This window comes from Zeus faber (assembly GCF_960531495.2).
Source record: "Zeus faber genome assembly, chromosome: 12".
NCBI lineage: Eukaryota > Metazoa > Chordata > Actinopteri > Zeiformes > Zeidae > Zeus > Zeus faber.
This window is the reverse complement of record NC_137196.1, coordinates 7736614-7756916: the sequence shown is the minus strand read 5'-3', so window position 1 is coordinate 7756916 and position 20303 is coordinate 7736614. Positions and strand designations below refer to the sequence as shown.

At 45.5% G+C, this 20303-nt stretch overlaps 3 protein-coding genes across 3 annotated transcripts; 2 read left to right on the top strand and 1 right to left on the bottom strand.

Moving 5' to 3' along the window:
- Window positions 1-3133: 3133 nt before the first annotated feature.
- LOC307238064 (uncharacterized protein) lies at window positions 3134-6834 on the top strand. Its single transcript, XM_080010911.1, has 4 exons — window positions 3134-3387; window positions 4449-4567; window positions 4738-4843; window positions 4969-6834. Exons 1-4 carry the CDS (start codon window positions 3174-3176, stop codon window positions 5937-5939), a joined length of 1410 nt encoding a protein of 469 aa, XP_079867037.1. The 5' UTR covers window positions 3134-3173; the 3' UTR covers window positions 5940-6834.
- Window positions 6835-7512: 678 nt separating this feature from the next.
- LOC307238422 (uncharacterized protein) lies at window positions 7513-10176 on the top strand. Its single transcript, XM_080011391.1, has 2 exons — window positions 7513-7843; window positions 8683-10176. The coding sequence occupies exons 1-2, from the start codon at window positions 7615-7617 to the stop codon at window positions 9615-9617; spliced, it is 1164 nt and encodes a 387-aa protein (XP_079867517.1). The 5' UTR covers window positions 7513-7614; the 3' UTR covers window positions 9618-10176.
- Window positions 10177-10925: 749 nt separating this feature from the next.
- nectin4b (nectin cell adhesion molecule 4b) lies at window positions 10926-19850 on the bottom strand (the record flags this gene model as incomplete). Its single annotated transcript, XM_080011240.1, has 12 exons — window positions 10926-11219; window positions 11969-12142; window positions 12308-12367; window positions 12627-12702; window positions 12792-12954; window positions 13323-13474; window positions 15150-15267; window positions 16100-16378; window positions 17099-17266; window positions 18198-18398; window positions 19591-19676; window positions 19837-19850. The coding sequence occupies 12 exons, from the start codon at window positions 19848-19850 to the stop codon at window positions 10926-10928; spliced, it is 1785 nt and encodes a 594-aa protein (XP_079867366.1).
- Between the last annotated feature and the right edge of the window lie 453 nt (window positions 19851-20303).

Genomic DNA, 20303 nt, shown 5'->3' with positions numbered 1-20303 from the left:
CGCTGGGCACGTCGCAGTGACTTCACTGCGTTGTGTTGCATTGAACTCGGCTACAGTCGTGGTTGAGAGTGTCGAGCGGCGTTCGGATATGTCGTCAAGGGTCTCCCAACCTGTGAAGTCAAAGCAGAAATGGTGGCAGCAGTTTGTCTAGTCACACGAGCTGTTGCGGAAAGCTTGCGTCCCCCCACTTCCTCCCCGATGCTCTCGTTTGATTTTCGTTTATCAGGCCACACCCTTGACTCTCTAGTTCTCCTATTCGGCTGTGGAGTGTCGCAGCAGATCAATCCATTCATGTACTGTTCTTGTTGTGCTTAAATCCTCAACTGTGGACTCAAGTATTTACGGACGATACACCTCTCCTCCGCGCCCTGCCCTGCCTCGCCTGCCTCTCTGCGTCAGCCTGTCACAGCCATTTTGGCCCATTCGACTATGGCGGAAGTTGAGTGCGATCTGTGCTTGCGTCCCCGATGCTGCGAGACGACAGAGCAGAAGAGTCACAAAGAGTGCTGCGGTCTCCATCTCCAGCTCTGTGACACCTGCCTCCACTCCAGCGCGGCCTCCCTTGCAAATCCTAGCTGCGAGTCTCAGGGGTGGAAATAAAAACGGAGAGAATTATAAATATGTTTTTTTAACAAACAAATTCAGAATGCTCCTACCTTCATAGTGCAACCGGCACACACAAGTAGCAGCATAAGAATGATGACGCAAGAAACCACTATACTTCCCCTGTTGACTTCCTGAGTTGTCTCTGCTCTGCTCGCCCTTGTGTTTTTTCTCTCTCTTTCTCCCACATTATTACCGCCTCAGTCGACTGAACGGGGAAATCAGACCTGTCTATCTGCAACGCTGGATCTGTTTCCCTTATCAACTGTCACTGCTTTTCTTTCTTTTGTTTGTTTGTTTTTCTCTCTCTCCAGGATGCAAAATGTTATTGATAAATGGGCATTTTGCATCCTAAAAATATCACCTCTGACTTCAGGCATAATTGCAATTTCAAAGAACTGCTCTGCATATGTTCCATCCAGTCACTTGTTCTGTCACATCTGGAGTACTTCCCAGTGATGTGGCCAAGTTAAGTTGAGAAATACCTCAAAAAACTTCAAATTGCACAGAACAGAGCAGCCAGATTAACTCTTCATTGTTCTTTCCGTGCTTATGTGTGTGAGATGCATAAACGATTATCATCATCTAACTGTGGAGGCTAAATTGTTCTTTGTTGTTTGAGTGTTCTGAATCTGTTCTACTGTTATTGATGCTAAATGTTATTTGGAATAATACACCACATATTCTGTGGAAAAGCTATAGAGCTGCTTTTCCCTGGAGAATGCTCCCCATCATATCAGAAACACCAAAAGTAGATTTTCTTTTAAAAAGTTACAAAAACAAAAATGTATGAGTCTCACATACATGTTATTGAGGTTTTTGCAGTTTCGGAACCTTGGATTGTTTTAATTTTCTTTTTATTGTTGTGTATTTGTTTGTGTTTATTACATTTCACTGCATATATGTATGAAAGTATGTATATGTAAGTGACGAATAAAAATCTTGAATCTTGAATCTATTTGTGAAAACTTTAGTTTTTTTTATCATTAAATGTGGTTAATCTTTATTGGTTATTTTTATATGTTTAGTATTGATCAGTTGCAATGTTTGCCTTCATTTAAATCCCTTAACAAATTTGTTCCTAACATTTAAAATAAACATTTTAAGGAAAATGCTGCATCTCTCTCATTTATGCTCATTTGGGAGATGTTTTATGCAGATTGGGTAAACCCCTGTCAGTTTTCAGGAGTTTTTTGATGTGGGGGAGCTCCAGTGTTTCCCATTTATTAACATTCTCTGTAAGTTTAAATTCCTGGCGTCAACTTCAGACGTTTGATTTGAATTTGAGAGAAAAAAAATAATTTAAGAGTTTTTCCACGGATCCTCTTTTCCTTTTAAAGTACCCTAGATTGATGCATTTAAATGTTAAATGCATGCCCGCGAACCACCTTAGAGGGTTTGGAATCCCCTACTTTGGTTTCACAAAATAGGGGCCCCCAAACAACATTTTGATTAGGGTCCCCAAAAAACTAGAAACAGATCCTGCTTGGGACCATGTTGTGGAAGCTACAGTAATGGAGATCCAAATAAAGGATAAAGGAAGAATGCTTATTACACTTCCCTTGTTAGTGGTACAATTGGTTTTGTTAAATTTGATCTGTGGGTGTTATATGTTGAAATATGTTCTTGGTTTTTGAAATGAGGATTCATTTTAAATTGTTATTTCAAATTAAAATGTGGTTGCATTTTTGTGCCATGTGAAAAATAATAATGATAATACAAAAAGCAGTCACAGTAACACGGTAAACCAGAACTCATTTAGCAAACATTTGTGCTTATTTTTCCCTGAAAATATTTAATCAAATGTCTAAAGATAATCTCTAAATATCTTATCTGTTTCAGGGTTGCAGGTAATCCCATCAACAGGGTCATTTGCATTGAGTATTTTTGTTTTGTATTCAGGGTTAGAAAATACCAAGCTGCGTCAACAAACAATGAAATACGACATTTAAAAATAATTAGGCCACTTGAAACACACAGAAACAGAGATAATACATTTAAATTGTAATCCGCAGGTTTCCAGAGTTCCACTCAAAACAGTTGGTCTGTTTTTTAGAACTTCTCTGTTTAACCGCTTCACTTTTACTTGAAGTCACTTTCATTTGTAGAAAAGTAAACCTTATGATCTGTTTTGTTTTCCTATTTGTGCTCAAGAGCTGTGCATTGGACAACATTTCCATATCTTGGGAATGGTCTTTTATAGAAAAGAAACTACACAAGATATGAGACACGACACAAAAAAAAAAAAAAATCCAAAATAATAACAAATATTAAATACATTCATAAACAAATAAATAAATGCATGATTTTTAATTTTATTTTGTGCATTTAGGAAAAATCATCAGAAATTGCGTTGCGCACGTATTACGAGCTTTTTGGTCTTTGTTGTGACGTCACCGGTCAGACGGGGTCGGTGAGGGTGCTTTGTACCGCGTATGACTCCGAACAACCACTCGACCAACTCCCGTTTGGCAGCTTCTATAAATATCAAGCTTGAGAGTTCGTCTTGGACAAGTTATTATTTATTCAATTCTTCACTTCCAGGGATAGATATATACACTCGGAGCAAGATGGAGAACGGCAGCTTCCAGACTCAGCTGGTGTCCATCATGGAGATCCTAGCCAAGGCTGCCCTGGCCGAGATAAACAGACGGGTCGACGACAGTTGTGCGGTTTTGCGCTTGGAAATCACCCAGAGCCAGCGGGACATTTACTCCCTGAAGAAGAAGTGTGAGCTGATGGAGGCAGAGCTCAGGAGGACGAGGATGCGCGCAAAAAGAAAAGGTGGAGCACTGCGGGCTACAGTCTTAGCCTCATTACTACTATAACTAATACCATAGCACTATAGGCTGTCGTGCGATGTTGTAGTGCTTTATCGCTATAGCCCAATGCATTATAGTACTATAGTATACTTCTATAGCTTGTAGTGCTATAGTATAGTGCACCATAATATAGTGCTACAGCCTCATTTACTATAGCATATTTCACTACAGCACTATAGGCTATAGTCACTATATCCCAATTCCCCATAGACTATAGTCACTATATCCTAATTTACTTTGGCACTATATACTATAGTCACTATATCCTAATTCACTATATGGTCTAGTCACTATATCCTAATTAACTATAGACCAATTAACTATATACTATAGTCACTATATCCTGATTCACTATATGGTCTAGTCACTATATCCTAATTCACTATATGGTCTAGTCACTATATCCTAATTAACTATAGACTAATTAACTATATACTATAGTCACTATATCCTGATTCACTATATGGTCTAGTCACTATATCCTAATTCACTATATGGTCTAGTCACTATATCCTGATTCACTATATGGTCTAGTCACTATATCCTAATTTACTATAGCACTATAGACTAATTAACTACAGACTATAGTCACTATATCCTAATTCACTTTAGCACTATAGTCACTATACACTATAGTCACTATATCCTAATTCACTTTAGCACTATAGTCACTATACACTATAGTCACTATATCCTAATTCACTATAGCACTATAGTCACTATACACTATAGTCACTATATCCTAATTCACTATAGCAATATTCAGTAGTCACTATACACTATAGTCACTATATCCTAATTCACTATAGGCTATAGTCACTACTGTATAGCATAATTCCTTATAGCACTATAGGTTTCAGTCACTATAGCATAATTCACTATAGCACTAAAGACGAGAGTGAATTTCAAAGGGATAACTTGGATGATATGGGCTATAGCATCCAAGTTATGCCATTTTAATCCTGTGCGTATGCAGTAGTGTTTTTAAATACATTTTTAAAAGGGTTTTTTTTTTTTCTTCAGGTATTTATACCCCAGTTGCCGACAGAGGTTCTCCATCAGTCAAGGTGGTTCTGAACAAAGTGGCAAGCGCGGTTTCTTGGGCCAGAGAGAAGACAGCAGAGCACAGCGGAGCCCCACAGGTATACCTCAGGTTACTGCAGGGGTATCCTCTAATGAGAAACACTGTGAAGACCGCGTTGGGCCTTTTCGCTCAGTTAGGATATACAGTAGCCTTTGCTACCTGCAGGGTGTTTAACACGCGCCCAGTATGTTTTATATGACTAAGTCAAATTTTTGTTCCGGTTTCCAGTGTGTAGATACGGAGCCTCAGTCTGCTGGCGTGGCTCAAGTGATACCGATCAAGGAGGAGACAGCCGAGGAGGGCACGTGGAAGACCAACCTACGGGTGGAGCCGTGTGAGTTCAACGCAAAGGGATACAGGCACCCACTGACTCTGGCACCCACTTACAGACACAACTACTCTGTTGAAGCATTCTACATTGGTAATATCTGTGATCTTTTCTGTTGTCGGGTCTTTCAGCCCCTGGAGATAGGGAGCCACCCGTCCCCGTGGACCAACAGCCCGTCCAGGTTGAAGTGGAGCGCTTCCACTCTGAGGACCAAGCCGTCTCTGGGTGCCTCCTCCCCTCCACGGACGTCTACTCCTCGTTCCCAGAGCAGCCAGCGAGCGAAAACCATGATTATCGCGCTCACCTCGTTGTGAAGCAGGAGACCGAGGATGAGCAGGAGAAGGCAGGCGCCCCCATCGCCGCTGATCACGCCTTCTTCGCTGAGGAGGCCGAGAGGCAGCTGTGGCTGTCCGACCCGGGGGTGGCCGCCGGCGATGCCCACTTCTCGTACTCCGCACAGCAGTACGAGTCGGGTCCGGGGTTGTTCGGTTGTCCGAGCAGCTCGCCGGTGAGTCCCGCCGCCGCAACGGATGACACAGGACCCCCCGTCCACTCGGTGGCGAAGCCACATTCCGCTTCCATCAGCACGGCGCGGGTGAAGAAGCGCGCCAGGAACTTCGGTTTCAAGAGACAAGCGCCGCTTTTACCAGAAGAGCGATTAACACACATTGACTCATTTAACACTTTGAACTCCTCTGATAGTAGCGGCTTGACTCAGCAACAATATGGGGCAGCCACGGCAGACGTCCACCAGGGCCTGACCTCGCCCGGCCCGGCCAACTCGGGATTTGGGCGCACCGCCTTCGGCCTGGTGCGGCGGATGCGGACACCGTGGCGGACCGGCATCGGGGAGAAGCGGTTTGGCTGCACGTACTGCGGCAAGAGCTTCATGCGCTTCAGCCAGCTCAAGGAGCACCTGAGGAGCCACACAGGCGAGAAGCCCTTCAGCTGCCTGCAGTGTGGCCGGAGCTTCACCAAGCAGTGCAACCTCATCCGACACGCCGTCGTCCACAGCGGGGAGAAGCCCTATCAGTGCGCCTTGTGCGGCAAGTGCTTCACCCAGCGCTCCAGCTTGAAGTCCCACCAGAAAACGGTCCACTGAGGACAGATTCAGCTCTGGTGTAAACTGCCAGGGGGTAGTAATAAGGCTACTCAGCCCTAGTAGAGGTTATTTTGTAATGCACAAAGATGTTGCTGTGTGGGTCCATTCTTGCCCTCAAAATAGATTTAAAACTGTTATTGGACTTTTGTTACTATTCATTCATTATTGTGTGTATTTATTTTGTAATGGATTTATTTAACTGTTTTTGTGTTATACATACGTACAAAAGAGTGTGCATTCCCGCACTTCTTTCATAGTCGCTGGAAGATTTGTCACCTTTTCATTGACTGTTGACTTGACTATCATCAGCTATGTTCTTCAAAGAAATGGTTTGAACAGCCTCCATTGTTCGGTAGTGACTCGCAATGGTATGTACACATGCCGCCTGTAGTCAGATTGTTGTTCTCAGAGGCCCTTTCAGTAATTTTATATGCAGGTACTCCTCACTTAACGATCGAGTTCCGTTCTTCGGACCAGGTCATTAATTGAATTGGTTGATAAGCGAGGGCCCGTGTTATGCTAGTGTAGTGAATACTGACAGACTGCGGGAACGAGACTGAGAACGGTGATGTGATGAGATATACAGAGTGTATATAGTGTATATAGTGTCTAAAGTATATATAGTGTCTAGTATATATAGTGTATATAGTGTATATAGTATATAAGGGTGATGCGCGATGAGATGCTTGACGCTGAGACGCTGCGCATGCCACGATATTGTACGCAGCGTACAATACAGACTGGTCAGAGAGCTGGTTGTGAGTGAATGGTCGTTTAACAGGTAGGTCATTAAGTGAGGAGTACCTGTATATGTATGTGTATGTATGTATATATATATATATATACACACACACATATATAATCTTTACGTCCATTTACCTTACCCCATAATTGCTTAAAGTGGTGCTTAATGTTTGTTTCATGTGGCCATATAAACTATTAATGAAAGGTTTGACTGTTTTGTCACCCAGTAAAAAGATGAATTCCTTTTTTCACCCACTCCTCATTCCTTTGATTCAGTTGGTGTGAGGCATGGTGAGTGAGGGAGGGCTTCCGATGAACAGCGAACAAGAGTCAAGAGTTGTGAATGGCAATTCTAGAAATCATTTGATTCAGTCAAAAAAAACCTTATCCTAATCCTATCCAAAATACAGGTTCACATGTGAATCGCAAAACTGATTTACTCCTGTTGAAATTACTTTCACAGGTGGAATGCAAAGTGTAAATCAGTCAGATTTAATATCAATAACCACAAATGCCTTGGCGTTGTTTTCTGTTTAACTTGGACTTAAGTGTAGTCAGCCGTAATTATTTTCAGTGTGCGTCCGACAATTCAGTCTTTTGCCGGAGTGACTCCAGAATCCCGAGTCAGCTCGAACGATCCGTTCGCTACGAGCGGATCGTTCGCTAGTCTTGCATCACCAGCAAGAACCTTCAAGAGTTTTATTGTTCCTTTAAAATAACGAGCGGCTGATGAGGCTTTTTGACCCCCCGCTTGCGCCGTAGCCGAAGTCGTCTCACGTGACCGCGAGAAGCCTCCGTTTCTGGTTTATGTACGGAAGTAGCAGCGGGTATGTGCGGAGCTGTGGCTCCTAATTCGTTCTATCGGTAAATAGTCAAATCGATCGGTATTTTTCCCCCCACATCGCTGCGTATCGGGGGGGGGGGGGGGGAGATGCTGATCCAGGAAAACATGGCCAGCAGCGTGGCGTTTCAGAACAAGCTTAGCGCGGTCATGGACGTGCTGGTGAAGGCTGCGGTGCTGGAGATCGGCAAGTTGTGGGAGGAGGGCTTCGGCTGGGCGCAGCTGGAGCTGCGCAGGAGGGAGCAGGAGATCCAAGATCTGAGGAGGAAAGTGCTGCTGATGGAAAAGGAAAACCCGGCGCCCGAACCCGGCGGCGACGGTGAGGTCCGACGAGCCGACGAGGGCGGTTGTATTTTGGAGTCTGGAGTATGAAGAACCGGTCAACCCACCAGTTGCTATTTAAGCCCAACGAGTTTCAATCAAAAGCAGGAGGAAATGCAAAAAATACAGAATATACAAGTGTGTTCTAGGCACAGGATAAGTCAAATGATGTCGAGGGTTAGAGCTGTCACACGTATTAGATAATCGCCTTATCGCAATTATATGAGATCGCGATCTTTTTGTAAAACAGTCTGGATCTTTTTTCATGCAAATGTGAGGGGCGTTTCAATCCAGTGTTAGAAAGCTCGCAATAAATAGAATGGGAATTGGGAGAGTTTCCATCAGTTGAGTGGAGGGAAATGAATGTGCAATGTCAAATGAATCGACTTATTACAGGAGTTATTGTCTCCTGTAATAAGTTGATTCATTTGACATTGACAATTGATAATTGTAATCATTTGTATGACAATTGTCAACAAAATGTGATGATCTTGACAGCTCTAGCTGGGGCTAAGTGGCAGTGTGGTTGCTATTAATGGTCGGTATACATAGAAATATAGATGTGATATTCGGTACAGAATGAATAAAAGCGTATACAACATGCGGCCATGGATATCAATGGATGAGTAGCTCTAAATCATAACTGTTACTACAAAATTATTTCAACTTCTCTAAAAAGTCTAAAAGTAATAATGCCATAATAATAATATATTGTACAAGCTGTTTTGTGTGTCTATTGGGATGTTGTTCTGTGTGAAGTGTGGTGTAACCTACATAGAGAGTGTAGTTGCTCTTGAACTTCTAACCAACTCAACTTCTCTTCCCTTCTCCTTTCAGGGTCCATTATAGATTTGGTTCAAAGAAAGCAGTCAGAACAGAACGTCACAGAGAGGGTTGACATGCGGGTAAGCAACCCCGAGGCCCCGCCCGAGCAGAGAGAAGAGCCACGCATGGAGCTCCGTGGATCAGGGCACACTGAAGATGAGGGCGGAGAAGAGGAAGAGTCGGGCCTAGCACTGAAGGAAGAGGAAGAAGAAGACAGCATCCAAATCGTGGGGGAGGAGGAGGAACAGGAGGCGGAGCCGATGGAACCCGAAGACGACGCCGACGATGGAGCTGATCGGCCTGAGACGGCGCCGCCAAACCCCAGAGCCGCGGAGCTTTCTGAAGAGAGGGAAAGTCGGCAGTGGTCGTCCATCTCCATCGTGGACAGTGACGACACAGACGATTCGGATTGCTTTTTTAAGCCAGAGCAATATTCGGAATGCTTGGACAAGGAAATGCAGCTCATCCAAAATGCACTGGACGACCTTGACGGCAACTCGTCAGAAATGGGATACATAGACAGGTTCATGAGCGATCGGACGACTGCCTTGATTTTAGGTCAGGCACAGCCGGGGCAGGTTGCAGGCCAATCGCAAAGAGTGACCGTCCGACTGCCCTCGGAGAGCCACATGCAAGGCCATTCGGCGCCGGCTTCCCACTCAGACAGTGCCTTCTCCTTTCTTGCAGACCAGTATGACGCAGCGCAGAAGGCCTTGAAAAATGGCCGCGTCAGGGAGAAATGGTTCATCTGCCCGTTCTGCGGCAAGAGCTTCGACCGCTTCAGCCACCTGGAGATGCACCAGCGCATCCACACGGGGGAGAAGCCGTACACGTGCGAAACGTGCGGCAAGCGCTTCTCGCAGAGGAGTAACCTCCGCACGCACCAGCGAACTCACAAGGAATTTATGATGCATTTTGGAAATATTGCTGACGATAACAATCTGTGATCCTTCATTCCTATCGCCTCGGAAGAAAGAAAGATGGCGTGAAAAATTATTTTGGCCTTTCTAGTCAATGCTTTATGACAAAAACTCACATTATTTTCCCCTCATAAACCACAATCTTATCTGAGACTTTGATTAAACCAGAAAGTTTGTGTTGGATGATCCCGGGTTCAGAAAGTGAAAGTCCTGCAGTGCTTTAGCTCCAGCTGCGCAGAAGGACCTGTGGGTTGGTGAGAGTGAGAGAGTGAGAGAGAGTGCAATTGTTGAGTTGTTAATCCTGTTAATATTTGTCCGTCTGGCGATGATTCCATTCATTCAGAAATCATGCTGATCCAGCCTCCTGAATGTATGGGTTCATCGCATCCTCCTATGTCACAATGTTGCCTACTCTTTTATTACTGAAAAAAAGACAGTTTTACAATTTATGCTACAACACTGGTTTCTCAGCAAACTGTCCTCAGCAGGTGAAGGTCTGTCTTGTACATGTATTCTTGTTATTGGGAGATAATGACTGTTGCCATTCATGAGGCTTTTTAATAAATGGAAATAATTTGTTCTTTTATATTTGCATACACTTTTATAGTAAACATCTTCATGATCATTTCAGAACTTCATAGAAAATAAACACTTGCAAATATACAAAGTTACAGAAGTATATTATATATTGAGATTTGGCTCTGCTGAACATGACCTAGTGATGCCTAAAGTGACAAGAGAAGCACAATGGCTGAAGAACGACATAATCTGTGCTCAGTGTTCATTGGCCACTGGCCGTGGCTGCGATTTCATTATGCAAGATGGATCCATATTAAGTGTAGTTACTCTATTCACGTTCACCAGAGTAACACGGCACTCATGACCTGTTTTTGTAGTTGTGAAAGCATTAAGAGCCCCGAAAAAACATCCCTCGATATCAAACACACGCAAAGACAGACGGTACTGTTATAGCCAGAGGTGCACTATTTCATACTGTGTAGCCACCCTCACTTTAGATGGTTGAAACAGCACTTAACTTTGGCACAGGGTCTTTATCTTATTTATAGGAACCAACTGGGTACAGTTCCCTTGTCCCTTAGTGCGGCTCAACAACACCACAGTACACACAACCCAAACAGCAGCTTCGAGACCTTTTAACTGGACTCGGTGGAAGGGAATAACTCTTTATGATGCTGGTGAACCCTGCATCTCATCGGTGGAACGTCCAAACCGCGTCCATGCCTGAGGAGTTTGTCCATCGCACACAACTGATGCGTCCTCGTCCACAAAACAAAGGGATCGTCAGTCTTGGCTATCGACGCAGAAGCGTGCAGGCTAAATGATCTGTCCTCTGGGGTGCAGCAGGATGGCGTTGGAGTGTGGCTTGGGCCGGAGGACGCCGTTGCTGTAGTAGAAGTGGTTGGTGAGCGCCTCAGAGATCTGGTAAGTGCTGCTGCTGTCGTCCTCGTCGTGTTCCGGCAGCGAGCGCTCGGCTCCCTCCCAGTCTGCTTCGCCCGGGCCGCCTTCCTCCCCCGGGCTGCCCGGGTCCAGCTCTCTGGGCCCGACGCCGCCACCCTCCTGCTGCTGCTGGGGCTTCAGGGGGACCAAGGACGAGGGAAGACCCGAGTCCTGGTAGACAGCGCAGCGAGGAGACACAGATTGAAGCTGTGACCCCATCGGTTAGAAGACACAATCAGACACAGCAAGAGGAAATTAGAGTTGTTATCCTGTTATCTCGCCTCTATACTCTATTATCCTTTTACAGTCCACTTCAGGCCACTCAGAATCCCCTCAAAAGGACCATATCAGTTTTAATGTTGTCTTTATTTTCAGGTTTTGGAAAATTTAAGCAATATAATGTATAGTGAGGAACCTTCCTTCAAATGATCTCCTGGTCCCACTGAAAACTATGATAACACCTAATTTGGTCAAAGTTATTCAATTTTGCCATATTTTGGTATTTGTTAAAGCAATGGTGCTTTCTCCTGGAAATGGAATTAACTAATCTATACAAAATGCTGACTAGTAAAAAGGTTATAACTCTGACACGGTGTTCTAATTATCTAACTTGAATATCTAGTTATAAGTAAGCTTATCTTTCATATACAGTATGCATCATCTTACACCCATTTAATGCCGTTTCTTAGTTTATTTTTGATCCCTCTAAAGCAAAGCACTTTATAACCTTGTTTAAAAAAAATGCTGTGTAGCTTTATTATTATCTAGATAACTCAATAAATAAGGAGCAGAGCACCTTCCCTCCAACTATAAAACCCATCTGCCATTGGTCACTTGGTCTAGTTTTTAAATTAAGAGCGTGGCACGTCACCAAACCCAAACCCATCTTTCAAACCAAACTCCCTGGAGATGATAAATACCAGCGACATGTTGCTGCTCTTCAGGTACGACTCCACTCTCCTCCGGCGCTCCTCCCGCTCTTCGTCCACGTCCGCCATCCTCACGCCGTCCCTGCTGCCGTGCCAGAGGACGGGACGGCCCAGCTCGTCCAGCTCCACGCCGGCCGCGGTCCCCCACTGGCTGCTTTTGTGGTCCTGAAGATGTGGAGGGTCATTATGGATTATATAGAAATGCTGAAACTTGCGACATATTTGAACACAAGAATGTGACAGAGGGGTATTCTAATAGGAAAACAAAAAAAGCCCTTAATCTATCATCTTAGTACACAGTACAGTATTCACAGTGAAGAGGACACTCACCAGAGACATTTGGCTGTCTTTTATTCGACTGCCAACTCTGAGTTGCGCGTAATCTTCAGGCTGGAAGAAATTTGAGTTGGACCCAAAGAAACGGGGGTTATTTAAAATAAAGATGAATGATGTGTCTGAATACACATCATAGTGTAGATAGTTTCAAGTGGCAGAGGCCTCTAATCATCGGTCTCGGCTGAATTGCCGGTGGCTCCGGCGCGGCTGGGCACTCCTAGGGCGGGGCTCCCAGCCAGGATTCCCTCTAGCCTACAGGTATTGTTCTTGGGTAAGGAAAAAAAAAAGGTGGTGGAACTAGCCATGCCAGTACCTGCACTCTGGGATCCGTGCTGACGGAGTTAAGTCTCCTGCATGATGTTTGTCTGGAGAGGGTGTTCATCTCCTCCCTGGAAAAGGAAAGAAAACATAAAAAAGACGCCACATTATGAGGACTTAATTGTTCTGGGAGACTCCACGAGAGATTGAGTCCGCTTACGTTCTTTCATTGAGCGCCATCGCCAACTTTATGTTCTTGCGTCGATGATGGCGGTTGACCAGTAGGATGACGATGACCATGATCATGACCAAGGCCCCCGCAGCGGAGCCGATAATGATCAGTAAAAGGTTGTCCGCTATGGTCTCGTGGCTGCGCGAGTTCTCTGGTAGGAGGGGAAAAATTATCCCTGTGTCTCCACGTCAAGCAGATTCACACAAGTCACACACAAATTGTTGTCAAAAATCAAGGAAACGTGCAATTGCGTACATTGTCACAAGGGGGCAGAAAATATTGTTGTTTTATTATTTCAAGTTTAAGTTGAATTGGGGCCACTTGTCAAACAGGTTAAACACTCTATTTCCTTGACTCCAAATATTCTTTCTCTGTGCGTTTTTTACAATAAAGACAAAACATGGCACGGGGGGGTCGGGCGGGTTCACTTTATCAAACTGTGAATGACATTTTTGATGGCGTACAGAAACCACAGCCAGAAACAAAACATTTCACATGCTGCCATGTGTCCACACTTACCTGCTACAGTCAGGGTGAATTCTGACCTCGCTGCTCCCACATCGTTCCTGACCACACACTCGTAGACCCCGCTGTCGTTCAGCCTCATGGCCCGCCCAAAAACCAACTTTCCACCAACCGTGCTCACGCCGTCCGGCAGAGCTCCACCCTTCCTGTTGGCATCGCAGGAGGTAAAGGACGCGTCACGCAGGTAAAGCTCACTGAAATCGGTGAATCACTGCCTGAAACAATAGCTCTGACTATTGTGCGTGACAGAAGCTACATCTAAGGTACTAAATTAAAAACACTGTTTTGGCGCACCCCTCACAGGCGCCCCGGGCGGTCAGTAGCGTCAGACAGGGAGCGATCGGGCTGCAGAGCTGGCCCTGCAGGGCTATTTTAGATTGGGGGCTATTCATAAAAACGACACCGCTGAAAGTGAAAATACCAGTGTCCAACTTATTCCGCCGCCCCTTTGCTCTGACTATCTGTCTTTGTGGTTGACTTTTGTGAGAGAGAATGAAACCAATAAAGCAAACCAACCAAGGGTTAAAACTAAACCTCGACTTCAAGGAATTTGAGGGTTTCATTCAAAGCTCCTATGAAGAAACGGGGATATGGAAGCGTGAAATTGCCTTAATTGCCACCTGCAAACACAACAACACAACAAAAACCAAAACAGGTTTGCATGCCTAAGTAATTTGACAACCTTAATACTCAAACAGTAGGTTTGCTGCGCCACAAAGGGACCGGCAATTTCTTATGCACCTGCAGCTGGAGCCGCCTGCCTACGAGTGGCGCCCGTGGACCTGAATGGACCGAAATAGCAGGGTTGGGGGGGATTTAGAGCAGGTCAGGGGACTGAGGCCGCCATTGTGACGCTCCATCCATCAGGGGCTACAGTAATGGCTGAAACTAGTTTCTGATCAACTCCACAGGGAGGAGTTGGGTTGCCGCAGTTTCGCTGCGCTGTGGTGGCCATCTTCTTCTGCCCGACAAATACAAAAATCAGGCCCCTCTCAGATTCCCAGCCGAGCCCACCCCAACCCACCCCTTGCATCTCCAACCAAGAGGCGAGAATCAGAAAGCCGAGATACATAACAAATGGTCAGAATTTAAACAGACAAGGATGTTTACGTGGGTAGGTTTATGTGCAATTCTTCTCGTTTTGTTTCTAAGTTGCTGTAAATAAATTGCCAACCATAAAGAATTGACTAAATGTTTTAAACCTCATCAAAATATTGCAAAATATATGCATTTGAAGGCCTATGTTTCCAAATTGTCTTGTGAGCCAAATTATGTTGTTTTTTTTTACTCCTCCCACATGGCACTAGAGAAGAGTTTATTTTGTATTCAGTGGTAAATGTAGTGGCTGGGACTGCATCTCTAATTAAAGTACAGACCCGGTGTTTTACCGCTGCATTATAGTAATATTTACAGTCGGGCACTGTGATTAAGTGCTTAGCGTGCGTCTCCCACTCTTCCTCGTGTCGTCTCACAACCCGCCTGGTGTGATAACATTTTCCTCGCTCTTTTTCCAGCTCCCGGTTGAGCAACACGACACCGTCGTTTTTATTCCCTGATGAATTGAAGCCCCCACCGCCGCCCCAAAAGTGCCCTCCTTTGGGTTGACGCACATGCCTTTGTTGTTACCCTGTGTGTCGCCTTTGTGTGTGCATATACGGTAAGCGCCGGATTACACGTGTTTTGAGAAGCATTCCGGTGGCGTGTAAAGAGCAGTTTAAAAGTACACATGGTAGATAGACATACATACACGCAGAATAAAAAAAGAAATATATAATAATAATGATAATAATTGCTTGGAGCACACAGGCTGCTGACACCGACCATGTCCAGGTGATGTTGTGGGCTTTGGGGTGTCCTCCGCTGCTGCAGGTGAGCTCGGCGTTCTCCGCTCCCACAAACTGGCCGTCTTTGCCAGTGGAGATGGTGGCGTCCGGAGGATCTGAGAGAGCGAGAGAGAGAGAGAGAGAGAGAGAGAGAGAATCGCGTATACGTCACACTCTTTTACAATAGTATGTCGGCCCTTCGACCCAGAAAAAAACATTGTATTGTAGAAAGTATAAAGAAACACATTTCAACACGAAAAAGACGCAGAATGGGGAGATTGACTATATCCGTTCAGTGTTGGATGCCTTGCTTGAGAGCATGTCTCCAGTCGTTAAAGGGATCGTCCAGTTTTTGGGGGATATTTTGTCCCACTTATCCAAATTCTGACGGAGAAGGTCAATACCACATGGTTCATCTTGACCGGCCGCGTTTCAAACAATAAAGAGCTCGTTATTATTTTTACTCATAAAGACACAAGGTGTATCACTGAAATAACTCAGCTTTTGAGACGCTGCAAGATTCCCTAATTCCGTAAGAAGCAAGGCTAGTCGTTTCCCCCTACAGCCTTGCATTTGGTAAAATTTTAGAGTATCCCTTCAAGGATTTTTTGTGGTAAAGCATTTAGTCACTTCAGTTAACTTGGTCTCCTCATAATTTCTAATTGAGCAACAAGCAACATTCCAAGATTACAAGTGACACCCAACTTTACCCTTTCAATTTGGAACCAACAAAAAAGTCTTCAATGAGTTCCTGGAGTGGAAAAAATTCCTTTATTTTTGGAAAGCTAAAGTGTTGACGTCATTCTGGGTTGGGTTGGTATTGATGTCCTCATGTCAAAATCTGGCCCTGGTGCCAGATTTTGACATGACGACAACAACAACAACCTGATTTGAATTCTTGCGATCCTGAACCTCACGCGCACCGCTGGCAGGTTCCGCTCGACTCACACTGCACTTCCAGGCGATTGGAGTGCCTGAGGGGCTGCTTCAGGCCCGGGTGCCACACCAAACAGTCGAGGAGCTTCCCGTTCATGCTGCGCAGTGGGTGCAGGGAGTAGTGGCTGGACACGGCGCCCCCCTCTGAGGTGCGGTTCTGGGACTGGCCCGGGACCTCGGTGTCCCAGGAGAGGCGCGGGGTGGGCCGGGCTACGGCGCGGCAGGAGGCGGCCACGCGGAACGACTGGCCCTCCACCAAGACCACAGGCTCCAGGGAGGAGATGGGCAGGACTGGCGGAGAGGGAGGAAAGGTTGATTTTTGTGTAGAGTGTACGTACGAAACATTCACCGCTACATCGCTGAGGCCGATCCAATCCAGTACTTGGGGTATTATTGACTTCACTGTGCATTTGTGTTGCTTAAGTCGATATTAGTGGTCTGTTCAAACAGGTAGAATTGGCTGCCGCTGCTGACGACTGTTAGGAAAATATGAAGAGTCGTTAACGACAGCCATCAAATGATGGCTCTTGGCCTGAAGATACTTGCCTTGTTGGTTAGACATTGAAGCCATTCATTGGGGAAAATGCTTAACCCTTCATTAACTGGGAGTGACGTTATCTCAATCAAGAGCTATATTCTATCTCACAAAATATTTTTAAAGTTTCGGGACAGATACTACTACTCTGGCTCTCACTCTGCTTTTTAGACTACGGGGACATTTTGAATACAACTTTTTTTCCCATTTAGCGGCATTATGCTATAACCGCATGTGACTTCTGAACTTGTTATGAACCAGGAAGGCAAACTCGTTTCAAACTATTTGCGCAGTCGGAACGCAGCAAAAGCTACTCGTGACTGAGTCCTGCCTCCACCCCCTCCTTGTTGGCATCATTACAGCATCTACTCAGTGAGATGACTGTTTTAGCCTCATTACAACCATTCTCACAGGATTAGTCAGCTGGAGGAGGAGGAGACGGAGGTGAAAGGGGGGTTGAGGAAGAGGGATCTTACTCCAGACGGAGAGCACGATGCTCCTCTCAAAGCTTCCGGAAGGGAACGTGACAATGTGGCAGATGTAGCTCCCCTCGTCCGACTCCTCCGTGATCGGGATGAGGAGAGCGGAGTTCTCCGTGGGGCTGCCGCTTTCGAACCGCACCCGCCCTGAGTAACGCCCAAACTCTGATGTTCAAACAAAGAAACAAAATAGTAAATAATATATCTTTCTTTTTTTTTTTTTTTTTTTTAAACCAGGACCTTAAGTTATGGTCATTGAGCAAAATAAACTCCCCTGTGGATTGACATTTCGATTGTACATTTCGCTCTGGACATTACTAAACTTCAGCAACATGGAGAGGTTTGGCGCTCTCGTAATAAGACGCGAAAAATAAAACTGACTTGAGAATCTGATTAATGACCTCAACTTCAGAGCATCACCTTTATACTTTATAGAGTGGTTGTGATTGGCCAGGTACCTGTTAAACACAATTATATTCTAATGAAAAAGGGACAGTATTTGTGGAAAATCTAAAATAGTATGCTTGGTTTGTAACTATGATGTTGGCCTAATTGCCGCACCCCGGCTTCACTAGAAGTTGTACTTGTGTACAATGAACATGAATTCAAAGGGATGATTTTTAGCAAAAGTCTGTGCAAAGTTTATATATACTGTTGCAATTATTATTGTTTTTATATTAAGTGTAGCAGTGGAGTTATCGAAAATCAAAATACCATTACATATCAAGAGAAATAATAAATATTTTCCATATCCTTTTTAGTAAGAATCTCTCAGGAGCCACTTTTCCCAAAATGGTGGATCTACTGCTATTGCTGCGTTAGAAATTGCTTACCCGGGGCACTATTTAGTACAGTAAGTTAGTATGTGTTTTTAGGATGTCCAAAACCATAGCATGCATTAAATAGTATGCCAAAGTACCAGGATGACATATTGTAGTAGTATGGAAACGCTTGACTAACAGGCAGTGTTCTTTTTACATACATACTCAAGTACGCTGGACAATAGAGGGCGGCTGTAGTATGGAGTATGTGGTATCTATTATGCAGTATGCGGTACTTAGTATTTGATTTCAGACCACTTCCTGCACGCCCATACCTGTGTGGCCGTCAGAGAAGTGGGCGGTGATGATCTGCTCCTTGGTGCCATCAGGCAACTCCTTGTACCAGCTCACCTGCACCACCTTCTCACCCTCCTCCTCCCGGTAGTGGCAGGGGAGACGTGTCTCACCCTCTGCCAGGGATCGGAGGGAGGTGACCAGCTGAGGGGGCTCCACAAAGCCCGTCTCCACACCCAGCACTGAGAGAAAGAGAGAAAGAGAGAGAGAGAGAGAGAGAGGGGTGGCGAGATGAGAAGAGATAAGCTGATAAGGGAAAAGGTTATGTGGGCGGCTTGTTTGTTTGGGGTAAGGCACCCTGACGAGGCTGCGGGATTGTCAAAGTTTTCACCGCCATTTCATTTCACTTTGTCAATGATGTGACTCAGATTTTGCCCCAGCGTGGGAAAAAAGTAAAACCAGACAGATAAAACAGACTGAAAAGCGAGGCCGGGCACGGGAAATCACACATCACCGCCGCAACCGGGAAAGATTAGGGGCAAACGTTTGCCCTTTGATTTCTGTGATAAACATGTACATTTTGGAGTTACTCATTCACAGGCTCATTAATGATTACAAACGTTGCAGAAAGACACCAACCACTTGGTATAAATGGCCTATTCACTTCACGCACACACAGGGGGGCAAGGCTACGTCTTCAGCTTGCTGACGTACTCCTTCGGTTGTCCATCGAAATTCGATGACGACGTCCACTCCTTTAACAAAGAGATCTTTGATGGCTGAACAGTCCTATCCTGGACCCACAAGCTCTATTTCAGGTGGGACGTATGTGTGGTGGTGGGGGTGGTAACCATGGCTGCATTTCTCCTGGCTCTCTTCTGCTGTCTTCTGGTTGTCCTCTCCATCTCCAGTGTACAAACCCTATCCCGACACAGCTGTCCCCAAGTGGTACGGTCAGCGTACGGTCATGTTCACTCAGCCCCCATGATCACCCAGCACCAGCCACTGCAGCTGGAGCTGAGTGATCATGGCCTAAATACTTCTGCAGGTGGTCTTTGCAAGTATTCCAGTGTGAGGCACATGCTCTCGCCAGGTGATTCCCAGGATGCCCTGGAGGCAGCTTATGTGGAAACACTGTAAAGACCTGATGTGACAGCTGTAGGTTACCCAAGCGTCACAGCTACAGAGGAGGGTGGTGACACCGACCGTTTGGTATACAGCAACCTTTGCGGAGGGATGAATGTTCTTGTTCTGAAAGACTCTGCGCTGAAGTCTCCCAAAGGCAGCTGATGCCTGTTTAATGCAGCTCTGGATGTCGTTGTCAATGTCACTATCCTCAGAGAGAATGTTTCCCAGATATTTTAAAGATGGCACTAATGACAGCTGTTCATCACCAACAGTGAAGGCGGGTAGAGTGGGTGGGACTGCTGGTACTCCACTGAGAGACCACTTCTGTGTCTGTGGTGTTGACAGCCAGCCCCATCTTGCTGTACACTCTCACAGTCGTAAGATCCTCCGGACTACAGGCCACAAGAGCACAGTCGTCTGCATACTGTAGACCTGCTCGTGACTGGTGATTGGAGCTGGTGGTTGCGTGGAGCCTCCAGATGTTAAAGAGGTTGGTATGGTATGGTAAGGTTATGCTCCGAGCAAAGAGAGCCTGATTCCATTTGCATTCACCTTGCCAATACCATGCTTACCGCTTACTACTTACAGTAGTACTCCACGAGGGTTGGGCGATGTGTCAAAAGTTTCCATCAGCCAAACAACCGGTGATTGTAGATATATTGGCCAGGGGGGGGGGCGGATCGCGGGCACCTCGATGCGGTTCTCCATGCGCCCGGGATGGAGAACACCGGGTCTCTCCGGCCGCAGTGCGTAGTTTCGGTTGAAACAATGGCTTAGTTAGCCGTTTTATAAGGATAGCAAAATAAAAAAATGTGAAGGATCATATCCCGAATTATTAATTATCCCGAGGAAAGCCCGTCTGCGTGTCTGCTCCCCGGAGGAGGAGGCGGCGGCTGCGGCTTCCACACCCTCCAGCAACAGGTGTGTGTGTGTGTGTGTGTGTGTGTGTGTGTGTGTGTGTGTGTGTGTGTGTGTGTGTGTGTGTGTGTGTCACCGCCACATTGTTCCTCCAATATATG